Source organism: Diabrotica virgifera, chromosome 1 (genome assembly GCF_917563875.1).
Source record: "Diabrotica virgifera virgifera chromosome 1, PGI_DIABVI_V3a".
Classification (NCBI taxonomy): Eukaryota; Metazoa; Arthropoda; class Insecta; order Coleoptera; family Chrysomelidae; genus Diabrotica; species Diabrotica virgifera.
The window spans coordinates 266,199,787-266,220,788 of record NC_065443.1 but is presented as its reverse complement, the minus strand read 5'-3'; the positions used below and the strand labels follow the sequence as shown (position 1 = coordinate 266,220,788).

General features: G+C 37.2%; 1 protein-coding gene across 27 annotated transcripts in view; it reads right to left on the bottom strand.

Annotated features, from left to right (window-relative positions):
- LOC114344868 (voltage-dependent calcium channel type A subunit alpha-1) overlaps nt 1-21,002 on the bottom strand; it is a 460,590-nt gene that overhangs the window by 14,000 nt on the left and 425,588 nt on the right. For 24 of the 27 annotated variants that reach the window (XM_050650056.1, XM_050650071.1, XM_050650052.1 and 21 more), the window contains 2 exons: nt 11,206-11,394; nt 3,379-3,569 (listed from right to left, as the gene is read on the bottom strand). In XM_050650056.1, coding sequence (XP_050506013.1) covers nt 3,379-3,569; nt 11,206-11,394 — 380 coding nt within the window. The remainder of the gene's footprint in view (nt 1-3,378; nt 3,570-11,205; nt 11,395-21,002) is intronic. The other 3 variants (XM_050650085.1, XM_050650133.1, XM_050650141.1) reach the window with 3 other exon arrangements.

The window sequence follows — 21,002 nt, the reverse complement described above, 5'->3', positions numbered from 1 at the left end:
ATCTATCCAATTACATTAAACACCAACCCCCACTACACCCCCTGGAGGTGGGGTGGGGGGTAACTTTAAAATCTTAAATGGAAACCCCTAGTTTTTCTTGCAGATTGGGATTCGTTACGTAAAAGTAAGCAACTTTTATTCAAGACATTTTTTCAAACTGTGGATAGATGGCGCTATAATTGGGAAAAACGGTTTATCCTGATACCATAGGTAAATTATAGAAACGGTCTAATATCTCGAGAAATACACTTCCAAATGAGAAACCAAAAAAGAGGTTTTTAATATTTTTTGAAAACCTATCGATAAACACCAAACATGACCCTCCAACCCACCTCCTGGAGGTGGGGTGGGGGGTAACTTTAAAATATTAAATAGCAACCCCAATTTTTATTACAGATTCGGATTTGCCATGAAAAATTAAGCAATATTTATTCGAAACATTTTTTAGAATTGTTGATAGATGGCGCTTTAATTGGAAAAATACGATTTATTAGCGCCATCTATCAGCAATTTTAAAAAATATTTCGAATAAATGTTTCTTAATTTTTCATGACGAAATGGAATCTGCAATAAAAAGTAGGGGTTGCTATTTAAGATTTTAAATTTACCCCCACCCCACCTCCAGGGAGTGGGTTGGAGGGTCATGTTAGCGTTTATCGATAGGTTTTCGAAAAATTTTAAAAACCTCTTTTTTAGTTTCTCATTTGGAAGTGTATTTCTCGAGATATTAGACAGTTTCTATAATTTACCTATGGTATCAGGATAAATCGTTTTTTCCAATTATAGCGCCATCTATCCACAGTTCGAAAAAATGTCTTGAATAAAAGTTGCTTACTTTTACGTAACGAATCCAAATCTGCAAGAAAAACTAGGGGTTTCCATTTGAGATTTTAAAGTTACCCCCCACCCCACCTCCAGGGGGTGTAGTGGGGGTTGGTGTTTGGTGTCATTGGATAGCTTTTTGAAAATGATTGAACAAGTATTTTTCAGTTTTTCGATCCGATGTTTAGTTCGCGAAATATTCGACCGTTCCACTACTTTTGGGACACCCTATATAAAATCATTTTTAAAAAAATGTGGTATGGTCATGATTAGGGTAGATCGCGGAGAGCTAATTTGTGAGCCCTTCAGGATTAAATGTTAGCAGAGGCGTCGCTGCTATAATCACTGTGATCAGTAGAGAAACAACATATATACTGTTTATTAATTTTGGTTTTTAATCTTGTCCAGCGACTTTTCAGATATTTGGCAGGTAATACTGGATGGATTTTATTTAAAAAATTGAGTAGTTTTTCGATATCTTCTGTATAAGTTTTAGCAATGCTACGAGGATCAGCAGAGTTGTGTGCGTTTTCGAAGAAATCAATTAATTCTTTCTGGGTTAAATATCTGTTGTCAGAATTCTCTTGGAAGAAAGAACTAGTGCATTTAATAAGATCTTCTGCTAAATTCTTATTATCTTCAGGAACAGACTTGCTTTCTTAGATTTAAGGAGAGGTTCTTTGAATGGGTTCTGGTCTACTGATGTTGAAGAAGACGATATTTCTGATACCGTTTGTTTAGACGATTGAGTGTCAGAGGATCTAGGAGGTTGATTTTGCCTGTGATTATTCATTTCAACGTTATCTGTCTGGATAGGTGTTTGAATGGGACTTGAATCTACTAGAGAAGTATTGATTACTTCTTTTGATTGTTAACTGGTAGATTGTTGTGAAGATTGTGAAGAATGGATAGTTGGATGAACATATGTTATGTTGGGGTGGCAATTTTGGATATAATTTTGTTTGAGTAGTAGGTGATGAATTTTCGATAGATGTTTGAGTGTTTGTATTTTTTGTGCGCTGAGAGGCTTGATGACCTTATTGTGTGCAAATGTAGCATGACTCTTTTTCAAGTGAAAAATAAATTCGATAATTGATTTGTTCATAGGTAATTAATATAGACTCAGGAATATTTTCCAAATTTTTAGGAGCAATGTAAGTATAACGTCGGAAACTCAAGATATGCTTAAATAAAAAGTTAGTTGTTCCTATTCTTAAAAAATCCAATGGAGTTATTTGATGAATTCCAATATTTTGTAGTTCAGTCTCTATAATACTGTGAGGTATTATTTGGCAGACATTAGAAATTATCAGTTTTTCGCTTGGTGTGATTAATTTCCTGGCTTGGATACGTTCCTGATTGATTACTATTGTTCCATTATCTGTTCTTAAACATTTGGTGACTGTTTCTTCAGTAGTAAAATATATGCAAATACGATCATTTACAATCCTGGAAATGGCGAGAATTTTATTGGGATCGAGCTTAGTTGCTATGGCATTTAAATAATCTTCAATTTTAGTATTTGGAAGTGGATTGAACAAAATGGATTGCTTTTTGCTGGGTAATTTTTTGTTAGGTTGATTCACAGCAGTTGAATATAATTTTGATTGATTGGATGGATTTATAACATGTTGAGAATTTTGAAGTTCAGAAGTTCTCTCCTCTGGACTTTCCTGCATATTGGGCCTATGTTGCCTGATTACGGCCCTGGTACTTAGACAGATTCATTAGTAATTAAGCTAATTATTACCTCGGTACTGGTATTTATAACCGTTGTTTTCTGTTTGTTGGTTAAATAATAGTAAAAAAGATGGTCTAACTTACAGTTTGATCCCAAAATTGGATTAAGCACTATATAATACACTATAATACCAACTTTGATAATTTTCTAACAAGTAAAATTACCTTAATTTTGATAAAAACTAAGAGCTAATCGGAACATTGTTTACTAGCTAAGAAACCAGTTTCGAATCCAAGATAAAATTTTGTTGTATCGAATTTATTGTTCAGTAAAATATAAGTGCATTTTTATATTCTTTCTAAAACCGGTAGATCTGTAGATAGGCCATCACTGCTAGGCACATAAGTTTCTACCGAACCATCAGCGACAATTAATAAAAGCGTTGTATAAAAGCACCAATTTAATTTAATGCATTTTTAACACGCCTGTCACCACGCATTCTCTAATTCCGTGTGACAGAATTTGAGAACGCGGTGACACAATCTCGCCGACGCGCAAAGTTGTTGCATAGAGGCACGTATCCACTATGTTGGTGCTCCGCGCTCCTGTAACTGCTCCACATAGTGGATACGTTGGCGCTCCCCCTCGGTGCAACAGTGCGCTATCCGACTCGGTGCCCCAATCTGTTATATGTAGAGAAGCGCATGCCGTAACGATTGGAGCAGTTGCAGGGAGCGAAGAGCGCCAACCTAGTGTATATGTGCCTTAACAGAACACAATGACTTTAGAGAACGCGGCGTTTCTGTCCCCAAGCGACAGGCGACAAAAAACGCATGCATAAAAGGTACCTAAGGTATTAATTTGGCGTTACTTACGTGTGTAGGAGATGCGTTGAGTTTAGGGAAATTAATGGACCCCGGCCGAAGCTGTAGGGTGGAAGGCTTGCAAGGAGTCGGAGGCAGTCTTCTTCCTTGACCTTTACGCCCTCCCAGCGTCGGATGACTGTGCTGCACGTTGCCCTGATGGGCAGCAGATTTCTGCATCGGTATACCTACCACAGCACCAGCTGTAAAATATCAATCAGAATTTTCGATAAAAAGATCTAAGGATGACTCTCTTGGCACATCAAACACCTATAAGGGAGTGTCAAAGTCTCATGCGAGTGAGAGTTTGACTGTGCATAGAAACATTGAGAGACTTTGATAAAATCATGTTTAAAGTATTTATAAGTTTTCAGTTTTTTTATATTTCCTATTTTAATTTGGATCGATAGATGTTAACAATATTTATTAATGAACAAGGTCTGCCAACTAAAAATACAAAATAAGTTTCTAATAAACCCCATTTCATATTAGAAAAATCAGGATAGGGTCTTGAAATAGTTTCTAGATATGCTGAAAATAAGGAGAATACAAGCCTTAGGCGAGCCATGGTAAGAAGACGACTCTGTGAAAGACGAAATCCACAGTTTTGTTGTCGAACGTCTCCTGCACATCACTGTGGGGATTATGGTGTGAGGTACCATCGAGTATGGTTCAAGGTGACCTCTAATCTTCGTCAGAGAAAAGATGAGAACTCACCGATACGTAGAAGAAATTCTGGAATCTCACCTCATGCTATATCTTCAGACGCTCCAATGTCTTTTTCCGCGGGATAACAGAAGTCCACACATTTAGAGTCACCATGGACTTCTCTTAACAGGCTAGAGTCAATATTTTGACCAGGCCCCCGAGATCCCCCGATTTATTCCCAATTTAAAACGTGAGAGACATTATGGGTCGAGATTTCTTAATATAGAGCAACCTCTTCTGGGAGCATCCAAGACTGTGTTGTTTACAGAGATGTAGTGGTAAGTGGTTTCAATCATATTGTAATTTTGATTGTTGGTTTATAGGAATACTCTGTATAATTATTAAAATATATTCAAAATATAATAATTTTTTATGGTTTTTCGGATCCCTATGTCCCTATAAAAAAATTACAAAATTAAACTGAAAAACATTTTGTACTTAAATGTAAGCAGCGAAAAAGTACGTTTCTAAGTTTCTAGTACTTAGGTAATTTTCAACTATATAAATGCTATAAACAAGATTAAAAATATATTGCGGGAAATGCGCAAATATCTACATTTTTCTGATTATTTCATTCATAGGAGATTCTGGCCAATAGAAAGCTACAGACATGCAAATTAAGGTGATAATTTTTGATAATCTCCCGTCGTTAAGCATATTACGTCAGATGCCCTTCGTTGCTACGAAAAAATACATTCAGTGACATTAATGACAAATGTTTTAAAAATTATAAAAGTGATGACTTTCAACCGTCAAATACATATTTATAACAACTGTGTGTTTAATTTCACTAATTGGTACTTACATATATAAATTACAATAAAATTTTGGTTTTGAACAGTTTTATTCATGAAATAATAGCAACAAATTGCACTCGAACTCTAAAATTAATATAGAATTTTTGCCCTCGTGACACTTTGACATAATTTCACTTGCCTTCGGCTCGTGAAATTAAAACTGCCAAAGTGACACTCGGGAAAAATTCAATAATTTTAGAGCTCTTGTGCAATTACTACTGATAATATATATTAAATACATACACAAATAATCTATAGAAATATTAATTTATTCATTGGACTCCAACAGCTATTTTCAGATTTTGACGTTTCTGTTTTAGTAATTTGTTATAGTAAAAACAAATCTACCACTTGGTAAGCAGTATTCAACTACGAACTATTCTCAGTAAATTTTTAACTCATTAATATTCACACCTCAGCATTAACTGCTTTAGCAGTTTGAAAATAGTATTACATTTTAAGTCATGAATAACATTACGGCAAATCCTACAAATAATATTATCCTTGTTTAAGATTTTTCTGTTTTTTTTTTGTTTGCCCTTTTTCTTGGCTTGGTTAAATGAAAGACTCCTTTTGTAATACCTATATAGGGTGAGGCAGATAACTGGCCTATTAGAAATATCTCGAGAACTAAAGGCAACAGAATCATGAAAATTAGAATAAAGGGGTTTTGAGGGATGATCTATTAAATGAAAATATTTTCATCTCTTTGCAACTTCCGGTTATACCGGTTATAACTTGGTTTTTTTAAATGGGACACCCTGTATATTTTTCCATTTTTAGATTCTCCTCAATATCTTTTTTCTTAAAATATGAGATTTTGTAATATTATACAGGGTATTTTAAAAGATATTTACGTTTTTTTATTAATTTCGTAGCAACATTCACACCCTGTACAATTGTAATAGTTTGACATTAAAAACTCTGCTTACGTTCAAGTGATTTTTACTATAGTCTATTATTGTTAGGAATCATTAGTATAGCTAATTTTGAAATTTTAGTATACAGGGTTGGTCGAAATTCGGAATGAATATTTTCTGAGTTTTCTTAAATATAACCTGTATTTTAGTATTGTAATGAAATGATATTTCATAGTACTTTTTTATTTTATAAGTATTCCCTATACCTAACTGCTTTAATTTGTGAGTTATTGGTGATTCAAGCTAAACATTAATTGCAACAAAAAATACGTAACATTTTATTAGGTTGGCCATGAAAATATTCAATCACAAATAATTTTTCAGAAATAAATACATATTAATCCAGACTGATCCTTAAAATTACCAATAATGGTTTAGCTATCAAAATACCTACGTAGTTAAGATTGTTGGTGCGATTAACAATTAAGCACAAATTAAAGCAGTTAGGTACAGGGAATGCTTAAGAAATAAAAAAGTACCATAAAATATCATTTCATTACAATACTAAAATACAGGGTGTTCCATTTAAGAAAACTCAGAAAATACTCATTCCGAGTTTCGACCAACCCTGTATACTAAAATTAAAAATTTAGCTATACTAATGATTCTTAACAATAGTAGACTATATTAAAAATCATTTGAACGTAAGTACAGTTTTAGTTGTCAAACTACTACAATTCTACAGGGTGTGAATATTGCTACGAAATTAATAAAAAAACGTAATTATCTTTTAAAATACCCTGTATAACATTACAAATCCTCATATTTTAAGAAAGAATACATCGAAGAGAATCCAAAAATGTAAAAATATATAGGGTGTCCCATTAAAAAAAACGAAGTTATAAGCAACTTCCGATATAACCGGAAGTTGCAAAGAGATGAAAATATTTTCATTTAATAGATCATCCTTCAAAACCCCTGTATTCCAATTTTCATGATTCTGTTGCCTTTAGTTCTCGAGATATTTCTAATAGGCCAATTATCTGCCTCACCCTGTATAGGTAGGTATTGTGCAGTCGGGGACATTTTTTACTTTTATTTACTTTTTGTTGTTTCTTCTGTTACTTTTCCTTTGCCAGACTCTATAGGTCCGTGTTACTGAGTTTCTTTAGCATAATAATGATGCAACTAATTAGGGGACACTTGTTTATAAATGTGTAATATTTTTCTGTGAGGATTTTATTTATGTGTGGTCCTATTTTCTTAAGAGTATGAAGCATATCTCCAGTGGCCGATCCAGAGGAGAGTGTCACGGGGTCACGGGGTGAAAAAAAATCGATAGCTGTCAAACAAACAAAAAAATTAGGTCCATCCAAAAAATAATTGAAAACCCACTTATCCTATGGTTGGTAAGACTAAGTTACCTTGCATCAGAGAAAAGTAATTAAATCACCTTCAAGATTCATGACCACCCCCCCAAATTTTTGGAACTGCCACTGCGTATCTATCATCTCATCGTATTACACATTTATAGGATTTCATTTACTGGCGATATCCAACTCAAGACCACGAGACGAGATAGTCTTTGGTGCCAATTTGGATATTTTAATCTTCTATTGTAGAGTTTAGAGCTTGTTTTTACATTTTCCATTTTTATGTAAATTCTTTATACCTTACACTCAGAATAAACTAGTTTAACATTTTGGAACGTCTTGTCTATTTTAATAATATCACATATATAATACAAATGCAAGATGTCTTACACACTAAACAATTACAAAAAAGGTCCTGCCACAAATGCTTAGAACTCAAAATTTATAAAATTATCAATACGGAAATTCATAAAAAATTGTTAAAAATTCTGACATGAGACAAAGAAAATGAGTCCAAGAAAAAATTGGTTAGGCAGAAAAATACCAGGATCCTCAACAATGGTTTTTCCAAAAATATCTGTAAGCTAATGAAAATTACAGTAAACTAATCGAAGAACCAAAAGAAAACAGAAATATCTAAAGTTTTACAATACTAAAACGATTAACAAAGATGCTAAAATCAGTTAAATAACTTAAAAAGAACTGAAGCTTATTAAATATTGAAAAATCTTTCAGGTGTAGCACTTTTCACATGATTTTATCTGTTATATAGTTTGACACTTAATTCGGTTAGAACATATTAGTACCATTGGGTACTTACTTAATATATTTCTGGATGCAATTATCGTTAAGGGGGTAGACGAAAAATATTGGTCCAATGCTGTTTAAATGTATATTTTTTTTGAATCCTGAGAAAAGTAAGAAATATTTTTGAAAAATTTGAACGCAGAAGGAAATATTACATTATTATCGAGGGCCAAAAGTAACTTAGAATAAACAAAAAGTTTTTTTTGAATGAAATATTTGAAATTAAATATCACATTAAATTTTCTTTTTTTTTACCCCTGTAACTCATTCACACAAACATTAGAGAAGTTTTCAGCCACTATCGGCCCTCGATAATAATGTAATAATGTAATCTTTCATTTTGTGTTTAAATTTTTCAAAAATACTTATTTGTTTTCTCAGGATTCGAAAAAAAAATGAATGCATTTAAACAGTATTGCGCCTACCCCTTAGGTAAAGGTTTATAAAATTTTCATAACAAGGAGAAAAATGCAGGAGCACTTTGATATCATCGATCGCTGACGTCACGTAAATTAATTATCCCAACAAGAAAGAGTTTTCAAAATCCACAAGGAAGAATCCTGTCAGTTGCCTGCCACCTCTTATAACATAATGACCTAGTTACCTTTTGACCCACTTACCACGTGTGAGAGTCATATGTTGCCCTAGGGCCGTACCCTTAGGAATTTTATCTATCCTTTGGATTTTTCGATGTATTTATTTATATTAGACTTTTGTCTGTTTTTTGAAAGGATTTGACCTTATAATTTTTGGTTGGCTCACCATGTTCTTGTAACACTGATGATGCTCTTGTTACAGAGCGAAAACGTTTTGTTGATATGTTTGTAGCCCATTAGGGCTTTTTAAACTAATATACCTTTTACCAAAAGGAAATTTTTTTATTAAATTTCACTTAAAGAGTTTTCAGTTACTTAAAATAAGGCAATAACGTGATCATAACATATAAGATTAATGCCTAGGACATTCTTAGATAGTGTACTCTCTCTCGCTCTCTCCCCTCCCTTCTCTCCCCCCTCCCTTCTCTCTCTGTCTATCTCTCTCTACTTCTCTCTCTTGATCTCTATTGTTCTCTCTTAGTAATCATGTATTTAAAATTTGACATCGGCCTTCTTTAGATCCTCCACTTTTCAATATTTTATACTTTCCATATCACACTTAGTTCTGCGGCATTATTTAGATCATGGTACCCCCTTGATTGTGGCCTTTTTGATGCCGCTTTCTTAAATGTGTAGTAAATTCCATTTCTTCTTCTTCTTCTTCCTCTTTATAAGCAATTCTGCTTGTTCATTGGCGGATTGATACCTCTATGGAAGGTTGTCACTCCATCTTTTGCGCGGTCGGCCGATACTTCTTCTGCCGATTGGTGATTTATCTCGTGCTATTTTGACCACACGTGTCTCCCCCATTCTGGTAATGTGGTTGTTCCATTCTTTTTTTCTATTTAGTGTCCATTCGTTTATACACTGTAAGCTACATTGTCTTCTAATATCTTCGCTCCTCTTTCGATCTCTCAGTGTATTTCCTGTAATTCTTCTCAGTACTCTCATCTCTGCCGTTTCCAGAAGTCTTTTTGTTGTGGCTGTATCGGGTCTTGTTTCAGATGCATATGTCATTATTGGTCTTACACTGGCTTTATAAATTATTGACTTCATCTCAGTGTTAATATATCGGTTTCGCCATATAGTGTTATTAAGGCATCCTGCCAATCTATTTGCTTTTTGTACTTGATTTCTCACTTCTTTGTCTAGGTCTCCGTAACTTGACAATGTAATTCCAAGGTATTTTACTTCCATTACTTGTTCAATACTGATACCATCAATTTCTATTTTGCATCTGATTGGTTCTTTACTGATTACTATTGTTTTGGTTTTCTGAGATGAAATTGTCATATTGAATTCCTTTGCTCTTATGTTAAATCTGTGGACTAATCTTTGCAGACTATCTTCATCTTGGGCTATCAATATTGCGTCGTCTGCGTAGCAGAGTATTTTTACTTCTTTGTTTCCCATTCTATATCCTCTTCCTTTGTTGATCCCATTTCGACTGACATTATTCTCAGCTAGTGCTTAACTATTTTTCATTTAACACTTATCGTAACTTATTTCAATCTCTGGTGACGTCCTTTGGTGATGATGGGATCCTTTCTAGTAATGGGATCCAATTTGTCATTGTTTTTTAGTTCTATCTTATATGTATATATATTTTCTGTCTATAGTTTCTTTTAATATTGCCTTGAAACCAGGAGCATCTTTATTTGCTCTGACAGCCAGGCAGAGCTAAGGGTTTTGGAATTGCCCAAGATCAGCTCTAAGCTGGTTGGTTCATGAGTGCAAGAGAGCACTGGATGATGTTGCTCTGATCAACAGGGTTAGCTTAATATGGGTACTGGGACACACAGGTGTGGAAGGAAATGAACGGACTGACGCCTTGGCAAGACAGCGCCAACCACTCTGTCTGTAGCACCCGACCTGTGATTGGCGTGCCCTTCAATATTGGTCGGTGTAATCTCAGGGAGCTTCTTCTGTGAAGGTTCCAGGACGCCTGGGTCAGTTGTGGAGGTTTGAGATAGGCTAAGCTCCACATAGTGGGGCCATCCAAAAATCTCACAGCCCAACTTCGTCTTCTAGATCGTAGAATATGCTCCCTGGTGGTCAGTATGCTCACCGACTATTGTAGTCTCCGACGGCACTTTCATCTGCTTAGATTGGCGGATGGCTCACGGTGCCTTCTATGTATGAGGAGGAGGAAACCTCCTCACATGTCCTCTGGAAGTTCCCGGCTTTGGTCTATCAGAGGTGACAGATCCTGAGATCGGCTTCTATGCAGCCGAGCTAGATCGCTGAAAGATTGGACGTTCGGGGTGGCATCGACAGAAGGAGCTGAGTTTTGCAGACCCTGCTGATACTGAAAGACATGGGAGCCCGGTGCAACTTAGGTCCAAGAAACGCCGAAAACCGGGTTCTTATGGATCTGGTCTGTAAGATAGGGGTGATATAACGGACCCGCCGTAGGAGATCTAAGTATCTGAAGGGCTCACAGGTACGCCTACCCCGATGCACCATACTATACTATCATGTCGTACTTACGTTTACACGCGATCAGTAAATCAAGTAATTTTTATTTACAATTGTGCTCTTATTAATTCGAAAGTTTAATGTGCCAGTTATTATTTTTGGCTGTATATTCTCTAACCGAATTAAGCGCCGAATCTACAATCAAGACCAAGACCCACGACACTTAACACACGAATAGACAGCATTCACCAATATCCATTCATGCCATTGAAAATCTCACCAATAAACGGTGGGCCCTGATGATGCGGCAGCGATGAGTTCGTAGGACTAGGTGATCGAGATCTTTGACACAAACTGGTCGTACCGTAATCCATTTTTCTGGAGAAGCCAAAACCGCCAAACTTCGAGTTATGTCTTCCTCCGGAAGGCGACGGCGACCGAGTGGGACTGGTCGATGCTGACCAGGAGCCTTAAACAAGAAGTAAGTATTAATTTAGTAAAATTAAAGTACGTAAAACTAGACCAGAGCACGTAGGAAAAAATAAATCGATTTTTAAATACAGCACCTACTGACTTGCAACTTTTTGCATTGTGTTCAGAAAGACGACAGGACAAAAGTCTACAATGAAAAAATGAGTGTACAATTTTGGGGTCGCTGAATATGAGTACGCGAATAAAACCGACCCATGGATCACCTGGTATCCACGGTTATTTCTAAGGTACGTCATCTGGACTTACGTGGGTTCTCGGTATTAAATTAATGCAAACAGGGATTTTGGGATCGCTAAACATGAACACGTCATCAAAATCAACACCCGAAACACTTAATGCCCAGGGTCACTGCTGAGGAATATGATCTTGTGGAGTTTCAAGGGTTTTCGCCACTAAATTAATGGCAACAGATTACTAAGAGGTTTTGGGGTTGCTGAACACAAATCTGTCAGTCATCAGAACTGAACCCCTTGGAGATACTGAGTACGATTATGACGTAGGTGAAGGCCTCTGGAATATTTGGTGTCCATTGTGGATAATTTGATCGCATTATTAAGTATTGACGTTATTATTCGTCATTCTGGACATCAGATATTCCAGAAGCCTTCCACCTACCTCATATTCGTACTCAGCAACCCCAAAATCCCCCAAGGACCCTGCTTACATCAATTTAGTGCCAGAAACCTCCGAAATTCTGGAAGATAGTGTGCATAGCAGTCATTTTTGGCACTAGGGGCTTCGAGGATCTATTCCTGTCACATTCCTGTTCAACAAACCCAAAACACCCTGGTAATCTGTTTGCATCAATTTAGTGGCAAAAAACATAAAAACTCCAAAAGATGACGTACCATAGCTGTAACTCTGGGCACCAGGTGCTCTGGGGATCGGTTCTGATGGAGTATTTATATATAGTAACCTTAAAACCCTCTGAATACAGAAATATGGCCCCCAGTATACTATTTTGACATGTTTATGCACTGTTGGAAGCATTTTATGCATTTTAAATGCAATTAGGCATTTCCACCAATTTTTCTATTGTAGACTTTTTTTACTGTCGTCATCACGAACACAATGCAAAAAGTTGCAAGTCAATAGGTGCAGGTCAATAGGAACATACATTTAACAATCGATTTATTCTAGCGTTTTTTGTTGTAAATGCCCTGATCTAAACGAAAAGGATTGTTAAAATGAATTGTTTCATGTTAGTCTTTTCTGTGAATGTTTCAATTTGTTTTTGTGTCATTGTTTATTCCTCTATTCTAATCTAGTGTTCTTTATGTGTGTGCATTAAGACTATTTTAAGCCATTCAAATGTATGTGGTGAGTGCTGTCTTTCTTGTTTATTTATTGGTGAATGAATTGCTTTCGTGAAAGTTTTTCTGATAAAATGTAATTTTTTTCTGTGTTCATTTCTGTATCAAAACAAATAGTTCTGTGTTTATTAAAAATTTCTATGACGTCAATATAAGTGAGTGAATATGTCCTGTTTATGTAATTGTTAAAACTGATTATAGTTTTGCCAACAAATTTGTTGTTTTCCATTTACTAGTCTTCTACCAGGATATACTTTTTTTATGTGGATGCGTGTGGATATTAAAAGTTACTGGATGTGTCATTTGGCTTGTAAGAGAAAAACATAGAAAAGCTCCTCCTCAACAAAATTAGTCACAGGATACTTGAAAATGCTCCCACTAAACAAGCAGATTCCTGTCCTTATCGAACCTGTATGAGCCATGTCGTGTACAGTGTAAAACAAACTTTATAGAAGCTAGTTTTCAAATGAAATAAAAAGCAGCAACAGCATTCGTAGATCTAACAGCAGCGTATGATACTCTTTGGAGACAAGGAATAATATATAAAGTGTCCCGTATTATCCCTTGCAGTAAGATAATTAATCTCATTGGCAACCAGCTGACAAACAGAACCTTCCAGGTAATAAAGGGAAAGATGAGCATACATATGAAATTTAATAATGGCCTTTCACAGGGTTCTGTTCTTACCCCTTTACTATTTACATATACTGCGAACATGCCTGCAACCGAATCTCGGAAGTTTGGATATGCCAACGACTGAACCTTTCCAACAAGCCACCAATCTTTAGAAACTACAGAAGGGCTAAAAAAATGAAGAAACGTTGGACTAAGTATATAGAACGAAACGAAGACTATGTTGAAAAATAAAATATTTTTTTATATAAAAACGTATTTTCCATTCAAAAAGTCACGGACTTATTATATTAACTCGGCCCCTAGTAATCGTGTACAGAGAATTTCTACGATGTACTCGTAAACACCTTTAAAATAATAACTAACATAGTCGGAAGTAAGAAATACTGTGAGGAGCAAAATTATAGAATAAATTCATTATTTCGAGAATAGGCGAAAAAAATCATCAAATACTTCACCACGTTCATAATGATACAATAACGCCACAAGTATGATATGTATACCAAAAAATCATAATTTAAAATAAAAATTTTAAAGATAATTAACTTTATTAAAGATAAAAGATAATTTGAAAATAAAATTTTTTTAATAATTTAAAAAGAAAATTAGGGATTTTTCTCGAAAAAATGAATTTATTCAATAGTTTTGCTCGACCCTTAACCATATAATGAAATGATATTCATATGTAAACCATATTACTAAAGTATTATCTGTTACCAAAGACAGATAAGACTATTCATGGACTCTAACTATTTAAATTCAATTACACTGCCATAGTCATTGGTAAAAAATTCTACCCAATCCACAACAAACCTGTAGTTTGCTGATCTTTTAAAATAGGGTTAAAAAATAATATATGAATAGGAAAAATGTGGTACAGTACTGACTTGAATAAAACAAGATACTTTATACGAAAACTACAATAAAGACGAGATATTACATAATTATATAACTTTTTTTGAAGAATGAAGATGAAGAATTCAAATATCTAGGCACAGCAGCAGATAAAAGAGAAACACCAAATCAAAACGTACAACAAACGTATCCGATCGAAATATCCGCAAACATTTTAAAGGAGAAAAAGATACATTGATATAGAAGAAATGGACTATTAAAGGAAAGTGAACTTTTGCTATTTGTTTAGAATTATTGAGAAGAAACTGGCCGTCAACCAGGAGGTGCGTCTGTTATATGTGGACTTACAAAAGCGTATGATAGCATCCCACAAAACAAACTATGGGAAAGCATTAGAGAAAACCAATATAAGCGCAAATTTAATAACAGCGGCGAAACAATTGTATACCAAAACTGCAGCAAGGGTGAAAGTTGGAAGCAGGCTATCGAGAGGATTCCAAATTAGCAAAGGCCTAAAACAAGGGTGCTGCCTTTCACCGACATTATTTAAGATCTACCTCGAGCAAACTCTAAAAACGCAAATGCAGAAACATGGGATTACCGATCAACAACAATACAATATACACTTTGTCATTTGCAGACGAGCAACTTGTACTAGCGCAAGGCTACGAAGATATTGAATATATGACAAAGAAATTAATAGAGGAGTACAAAAAAGGTAGTTTGGAAATAAACATAAAGAAGACCGAATATATGTGTATCGGTGGGACACAGCAGGACCTTACACTGGGGAATGGAGAAAGTATTAAACATTGCGACGCATATAAATACCTGGGTATGACCATCACACCGTCGAGCGGGACGACGCCTCCAACCCCCTTCTGCAGCGATATGCAAACGATTTTCCGCCTTTGACACCAGCACAGGCTGGTCCTCAGCGTCAGAGCGCTCGGAATAAGCATGGTGCTATACCAAAAATTCCAACCCAACCGTCTAAACAAGCACCCCAACAATCGCAACAACAACCCACGCAACAACAACCCTCTTCTCAACAACAAGCATCCATCAGCGCTTCCAACAATCCTGAACCCAACGATTTCGTCTTCCAAAGAAGACAACTAAGACAGATGTCTTATGCCAATGCCGCAGCCAATCCACGCCCCAAAACCCAAGCCAGAAACCAAAACGTCATTAACGCCATAAACGATCCTACACTGTCCGAATATCTCATCAAAGATCTCCCAAAAGATCTGTGTAACAAACGCACCTTCTTTCGGCAAATAAATGCCACCACTCTCTTAGCCAACAAAATCCATTCTTGTAAAGTACTCTCTCATGGAATCGCACACCTTCGACTTTTCAATCCGATAAATGCAGGGGATATAGAAAAAGCTATCCACACAGCAACTGGCCAAACCATGGTTACGGTTCACAGCCGTAGCAGAAATGCTAACACTTCCACTAAAGAGCCCACCTACCTCCTCTGCATTACTGGAATCGACGTGGATTACTCCGAGCAGGAGGTCACTGACTTGCTCACAGAACAACAATTCCCAGTCGAAAGACTGTGGAGAGTCAAAGCCTATAAAACAGGCAAGGACTCTAAAGTGATCAAGGTGGTGACCAAATCCTTGGAGAAATTCACGTCAGCATTGAGCCGAGGCATAACTCTAGATGGTGAGATCTACAATGCCGAACTTCCTCATGGCTCCGATCCTACAATCCCCACCCCAAAATATTGCAGCAAATGCTGCATCAACGGACACTCCATCGACGAATGCCCTCAAAAAACATTCGTCTGCCCCCACTGCGGCGGCAACCACAAATCCAGCGCCTGCACCAAACAGCAGGAACCCAAATGCCCGAATTGCGGCGGTGACCACCCCGCATACTCCAACAAGTGTCCACAAAGACACACCATCCCCTCCGCCCAACACGAAATACAGCCACTAACGATCGAAAGATCATTCCCCCCTTTCAAACTCCCAACAGAAACAAAGAACATCTTGTCGATTCAGACTGCTCTGCTGCTGAACTTGTTGCCCGAACTTCGAGAACATATCGCTGCAATCACGGCTAATTTAATTAGCCAAGTCTACGACCAATCGACAGTGGTCCACGGGTACGGGAGCAATGTCACGGTGACATTCCGCTCCAACCACTAAAACCCTCCCTTTATGGATTTCACCCTAGGCACAGTCAACTGTCAGGGTCTCTCCAAAAAGAGACCCCTCATCAAGAATATCCTGTCGAAGCACAACATCCAGATCCTCGCACTCACAGATACTCTGTCGAAAAACGATCCACACTTCGCAGGATATTCGATTATCCATCGAAGCCGCTGTCAGGTTTCACGTGGGAATGGTATACTCGTGAAACACGGAATACCGCACAACACACAAACATTCCCACAAAATTTTCGTCCACCTGATGTGGACTTCCTGGCAATCGACGTGCATATCCCCAATAACGAAACCCTCACGATAGTCTCTTACTACAAACACCCGGGTCAGCCACTCAGCAGGCACTTGCTTGAGTATTTTTCAACGCTTAGCAAGGCCGTGCTGATGGGTGACCTAAATTGTAGACACACTCAGTTTGGTGATCACCGCTTAAACCCAGAAGGCATCCGCCTCACGGATTATCTACTAGACCTTCCCATTTCAAGAATCACCAACACTGAATTCACGTTTTTGAACGCCAATGGGGCCTCTATTGTCGACCACATCCTAGTTACTAGTAACATTCTGGATCGGTTCGGGGATAGATGCCACACGGGCGATTCAATAACGTCAGACCACGTACCTCTTCTTGTCGACACCGACATACTAATTCCAAAACAACCAAACCCTCCAAGATCTATAAGAGACTATCGTCACGCTAACTGGACTGAATTCCAAAACTTCATCACACAAAATCTCCCTATGTTAGGCGAACTCGATACTAACGACAGTATCGACACCAGTGCAACCGAAATCGAGAACCTCATCACTGAGGCGATCACGCACGCAATTCCACTCAAACAAATAACCTATACATCACCGGCACTTCCACAATACATCATTGCCAAAATCCAACAAAAACGACGTCTTCTACATCAATACAAGGCCAACAGAAACCCACTAATCAAAACAGAGTACAACCGGATCTGTGCCAGGATAAAGAGGGAGATATCTGTCCTAACGGCTCGCCGGTGGGAAGATGCTACCTCAAAACTGGACTACAGAGACGGAGGTAAATTCTGGCAAAAATTCGAAGTCCTAACAAAACAAAAAATATCTCAACCATCCCATCTGTTGGTCAACAATCACATAGTCAATTCCCCAGAAGGGAAAGCCGAAGCATTCAGAAATTCGCTTCAAAACAATTTTCAAACTCCAGATAACCCGAACTTTGATCGCATATTTAAATTCAACACAGAATACATTGTAAATGTTACTCTCAACCACTACATTCCAGTCTATGATCCTATCATGGACCCCCTCACAGACAGGGAAACGGAGAGCTTTTGCCAAATCGGCAAAAACAGCGCTCCCGGACCTGATGGCATCAACCGAAGGTGCCTCAAAAAACTTCCAGAGAGTATCATTCCTCTTCTAACTAAAATATTCAATGCATGTCTCAAAAACAGCCACTTTCCTACTCCTTGGAAGGTGGCCAACACCATCATGCTTTTGAAAAAAGGCAAACCCCCAACCGACGTGGAATCCTATAGACCAATTTCATTAATCAATACTCTGGGTAAAGTTCTTGAGCTAATCCTAAAAGAGAGGCTCAATGACTTTCTCGAAAACTACAATATCATACCAAAATTCCAATACGGATTCCAGTCAGGTAAATCTACTAAACATGCATTAATAGATTTCACTACCAAAGTTACTCAAACCATCAACGATGGTTCATTCGCCATAGCCACATTTCTGGATGTGCAGAAGGCTTTCGACCAGGTCTGGCACGACGGGCTTGTTCGGAAACTTCTGGACATCGGGCTACCATTGCAATTTACCAAAATTGTACACTCCTACCTCCACAACCGTACTGTCAGAGTTAGAATAGGCGATCAAAGGTCCACCCCTTCACTCCACAAGCTGGAGTTCCCCAGGGTTCAGTCCTAGCACCGCTGTTGTACATCATCTACAACAGCGACATCACTAACCAAAATATCCCAGGTACTCGGCTGTTTCTCTATGCAGACGACACGACTCTGCTCTCAACAACCTCTCGATACAACCCAAGACTCCTCTTCAGAAGAGCCCAGGCTCTGTTGGACGGCGTCGGCGAATGGTGTTGTAAGTGGAGAGTCACGCTGAACGCGAACAAAACAACAACAATTGTGTTTCGCGCCCCTTCTGTGTCAAATAGAATCATACGCAATGAAGACGACCAATATCCACTGAGACTGTTGGGAGAAAGGCTTGTTGTTAGCCCGACTGCGAACTATTTGGGAGTACTGTTTACCAGGACTCTCAACTGGGACGCAGATCTAAAGGCAACTTTAGATAGGGTAAGGAACAGGGCCAGACTTCTCAACGCTCTCTCGGGAAAAATTGGCAAGACACACAAGAAGACTCTCATCCACACTTACAAGACCTTTATTCGACCCGTCATGGAGTACAAATCATGTATCTACTCTCTTTGCTCAAGACAAAAACAAGAGAGGTTGTTGAGAACAGAACGTAGAATCTTGCGTAGATGCAACTATGAGCACTGGCGATATCCCTCAAACGAAATCCATAACATCTCGAACACCCCCAAAATCACCGAGAGAATAAACTCTCTGAACAGGAACTTCACAATCAAAGTAATCAACGGCCCCCCTTCCGACACACAAGAATCTCTCAAATGTTCCTGTTCATCTTCCGGCCACGTACTCCACCGAAAGCCCAAACGCAAAAAGATTCATGTACCGTCCGCTCTAATGCAAACATGCATTGACGAACTCCCGGTGGAGTACGAAAACATCCTTGAGGCTACCCCGTTAGCCTACCGTACCCACCTCTAACACTTCCTCTTCCCTACCCCGAACAGGGAGAAGTTGGTTTTTTGCGGTTTCCCAACTTCATTGCACAATTATACCTGTTCGTCCCAAGACAATAGCCGCAACTATTTTCTCCACTCGAACGCACACTGTCCACGCTGCACTCAAAGCCACCTCCTGACCGCCGACGAGGGACGCAGGTTCGCCTGTCGTTGTACAATGGTTTCTAGGGAGATTGGTCGAGAGCAAAGCACGGACAGTACACGTAAATGTCTATGGAACCAACAACAATCCATCAAACTTTCTTCTCTGTTGACTTCTTAGCCTTCTGGACACCACCATCCGGCAAACCCAGGATCCAAGAACACCAGGACACGGCGCTCACCCCAGTGTGTCTTTCGGACTGTTTGCTTTTGCTGCCAACACAATACATTCACCTCAAACCCTGAAGAGGACAAAATCCTAAACGGGGAAGCACATTGAACGCATTTCTTCTTAACATTATCAAGACAAGCAAATCAAACAATGTAGTAGTACCATCACACAAGAACGAAACGTAGACCGGACGATAGAAGAAAGAAACAACCAGGGAAGAAAACAATTACCCTTCTCAAGTAAAGATAAAATTAATAGTTTTCGATTTATTCGCTATCGAAAGTGTTAGTTTTGTATCGAAAAAATCAATGTTTTTAATAGGTTTTCTGCTAATATCTCCAAAAGTTTTCGTTTTATCACAACAACTTTACTTAAGAAAAATGGAGCTTTTAAAAAAATAAACAAAACCGTTTTTTAAATTTTATTAAAGACCAATAGTAATCGAGTTATACTCTATTATATGTTGGCTCTTCTTCGCCAAATGCTAATATTGTATGTAGTTTCAAAGCCAAAAGACGGGAAAACTATGCATTTTTCGAGGTCAACTTGTTCAAACTATTTTAAAGTACTTAAAATTATCTATCTCCAAAAATAAAAAAAAGTCTGTAGCTCAAAAATTAAGTGACTTATACTGAAAAGAATGTCAGTCCCCATTTTTGTCAGCGAAAAAGTGATCGCAAGCAACCTCTTAATCACCATTCTAATTAAAATTAGTCATTAACTGTTTTTGGTCTTTTTTATTTATGTATTACTAATAGGTTCGAGAAGTTTTACCAGCTTAGAATAATTAGTTAAAAAAAATGGAGTTAAAAGCGAATAACGAACTTTTGTTGTTTTAAAAAAAATGGCATTTTCTTCAGAATAGCAAGATTACCATCAGACATACGAACAAATGTTTCGAAATGAAATTGTAGCTTATTAAATTCCCAAGAACGTGGTTTGCAAAAAATTTTTCTACGGCAAAAATTGAATGAGCTATTGACAATTAAAACTTGTAATAACATGCAAAAACCACCTTTACCAACCCTTTCAAAGTCACCTCTTTTTGCGACTGAGGATTTTAAAAAGATTTAATATTAATAGACTTATAGATTTTATAAGAACCTACAAAAAAATTCACGGTTAAAAAATCAATATATTTTTTTGAAAAAAAAAGGAGAAATCTAATTGGAAGCATAATAATGTAAGTTGGCGGTGTTTTTAGTCATTGGTCTTATTAATTTTTATTTATTAATGTATTAATTTTTAATAGATTCTAGAAGTTTGACTGGCTTAAAATGATTGATTTTTTAAAAACTGGAGTTAAAAGCGAATAACGAATTTTTTTAGTTTGGTAAAAATTGCAATTTTCTTCAGAATAGAAATATTAGCATCAGGGATACGAAAAAATGTTTCAATAGAAAATTGTAGGGTATTTAATTCCCAAGAATT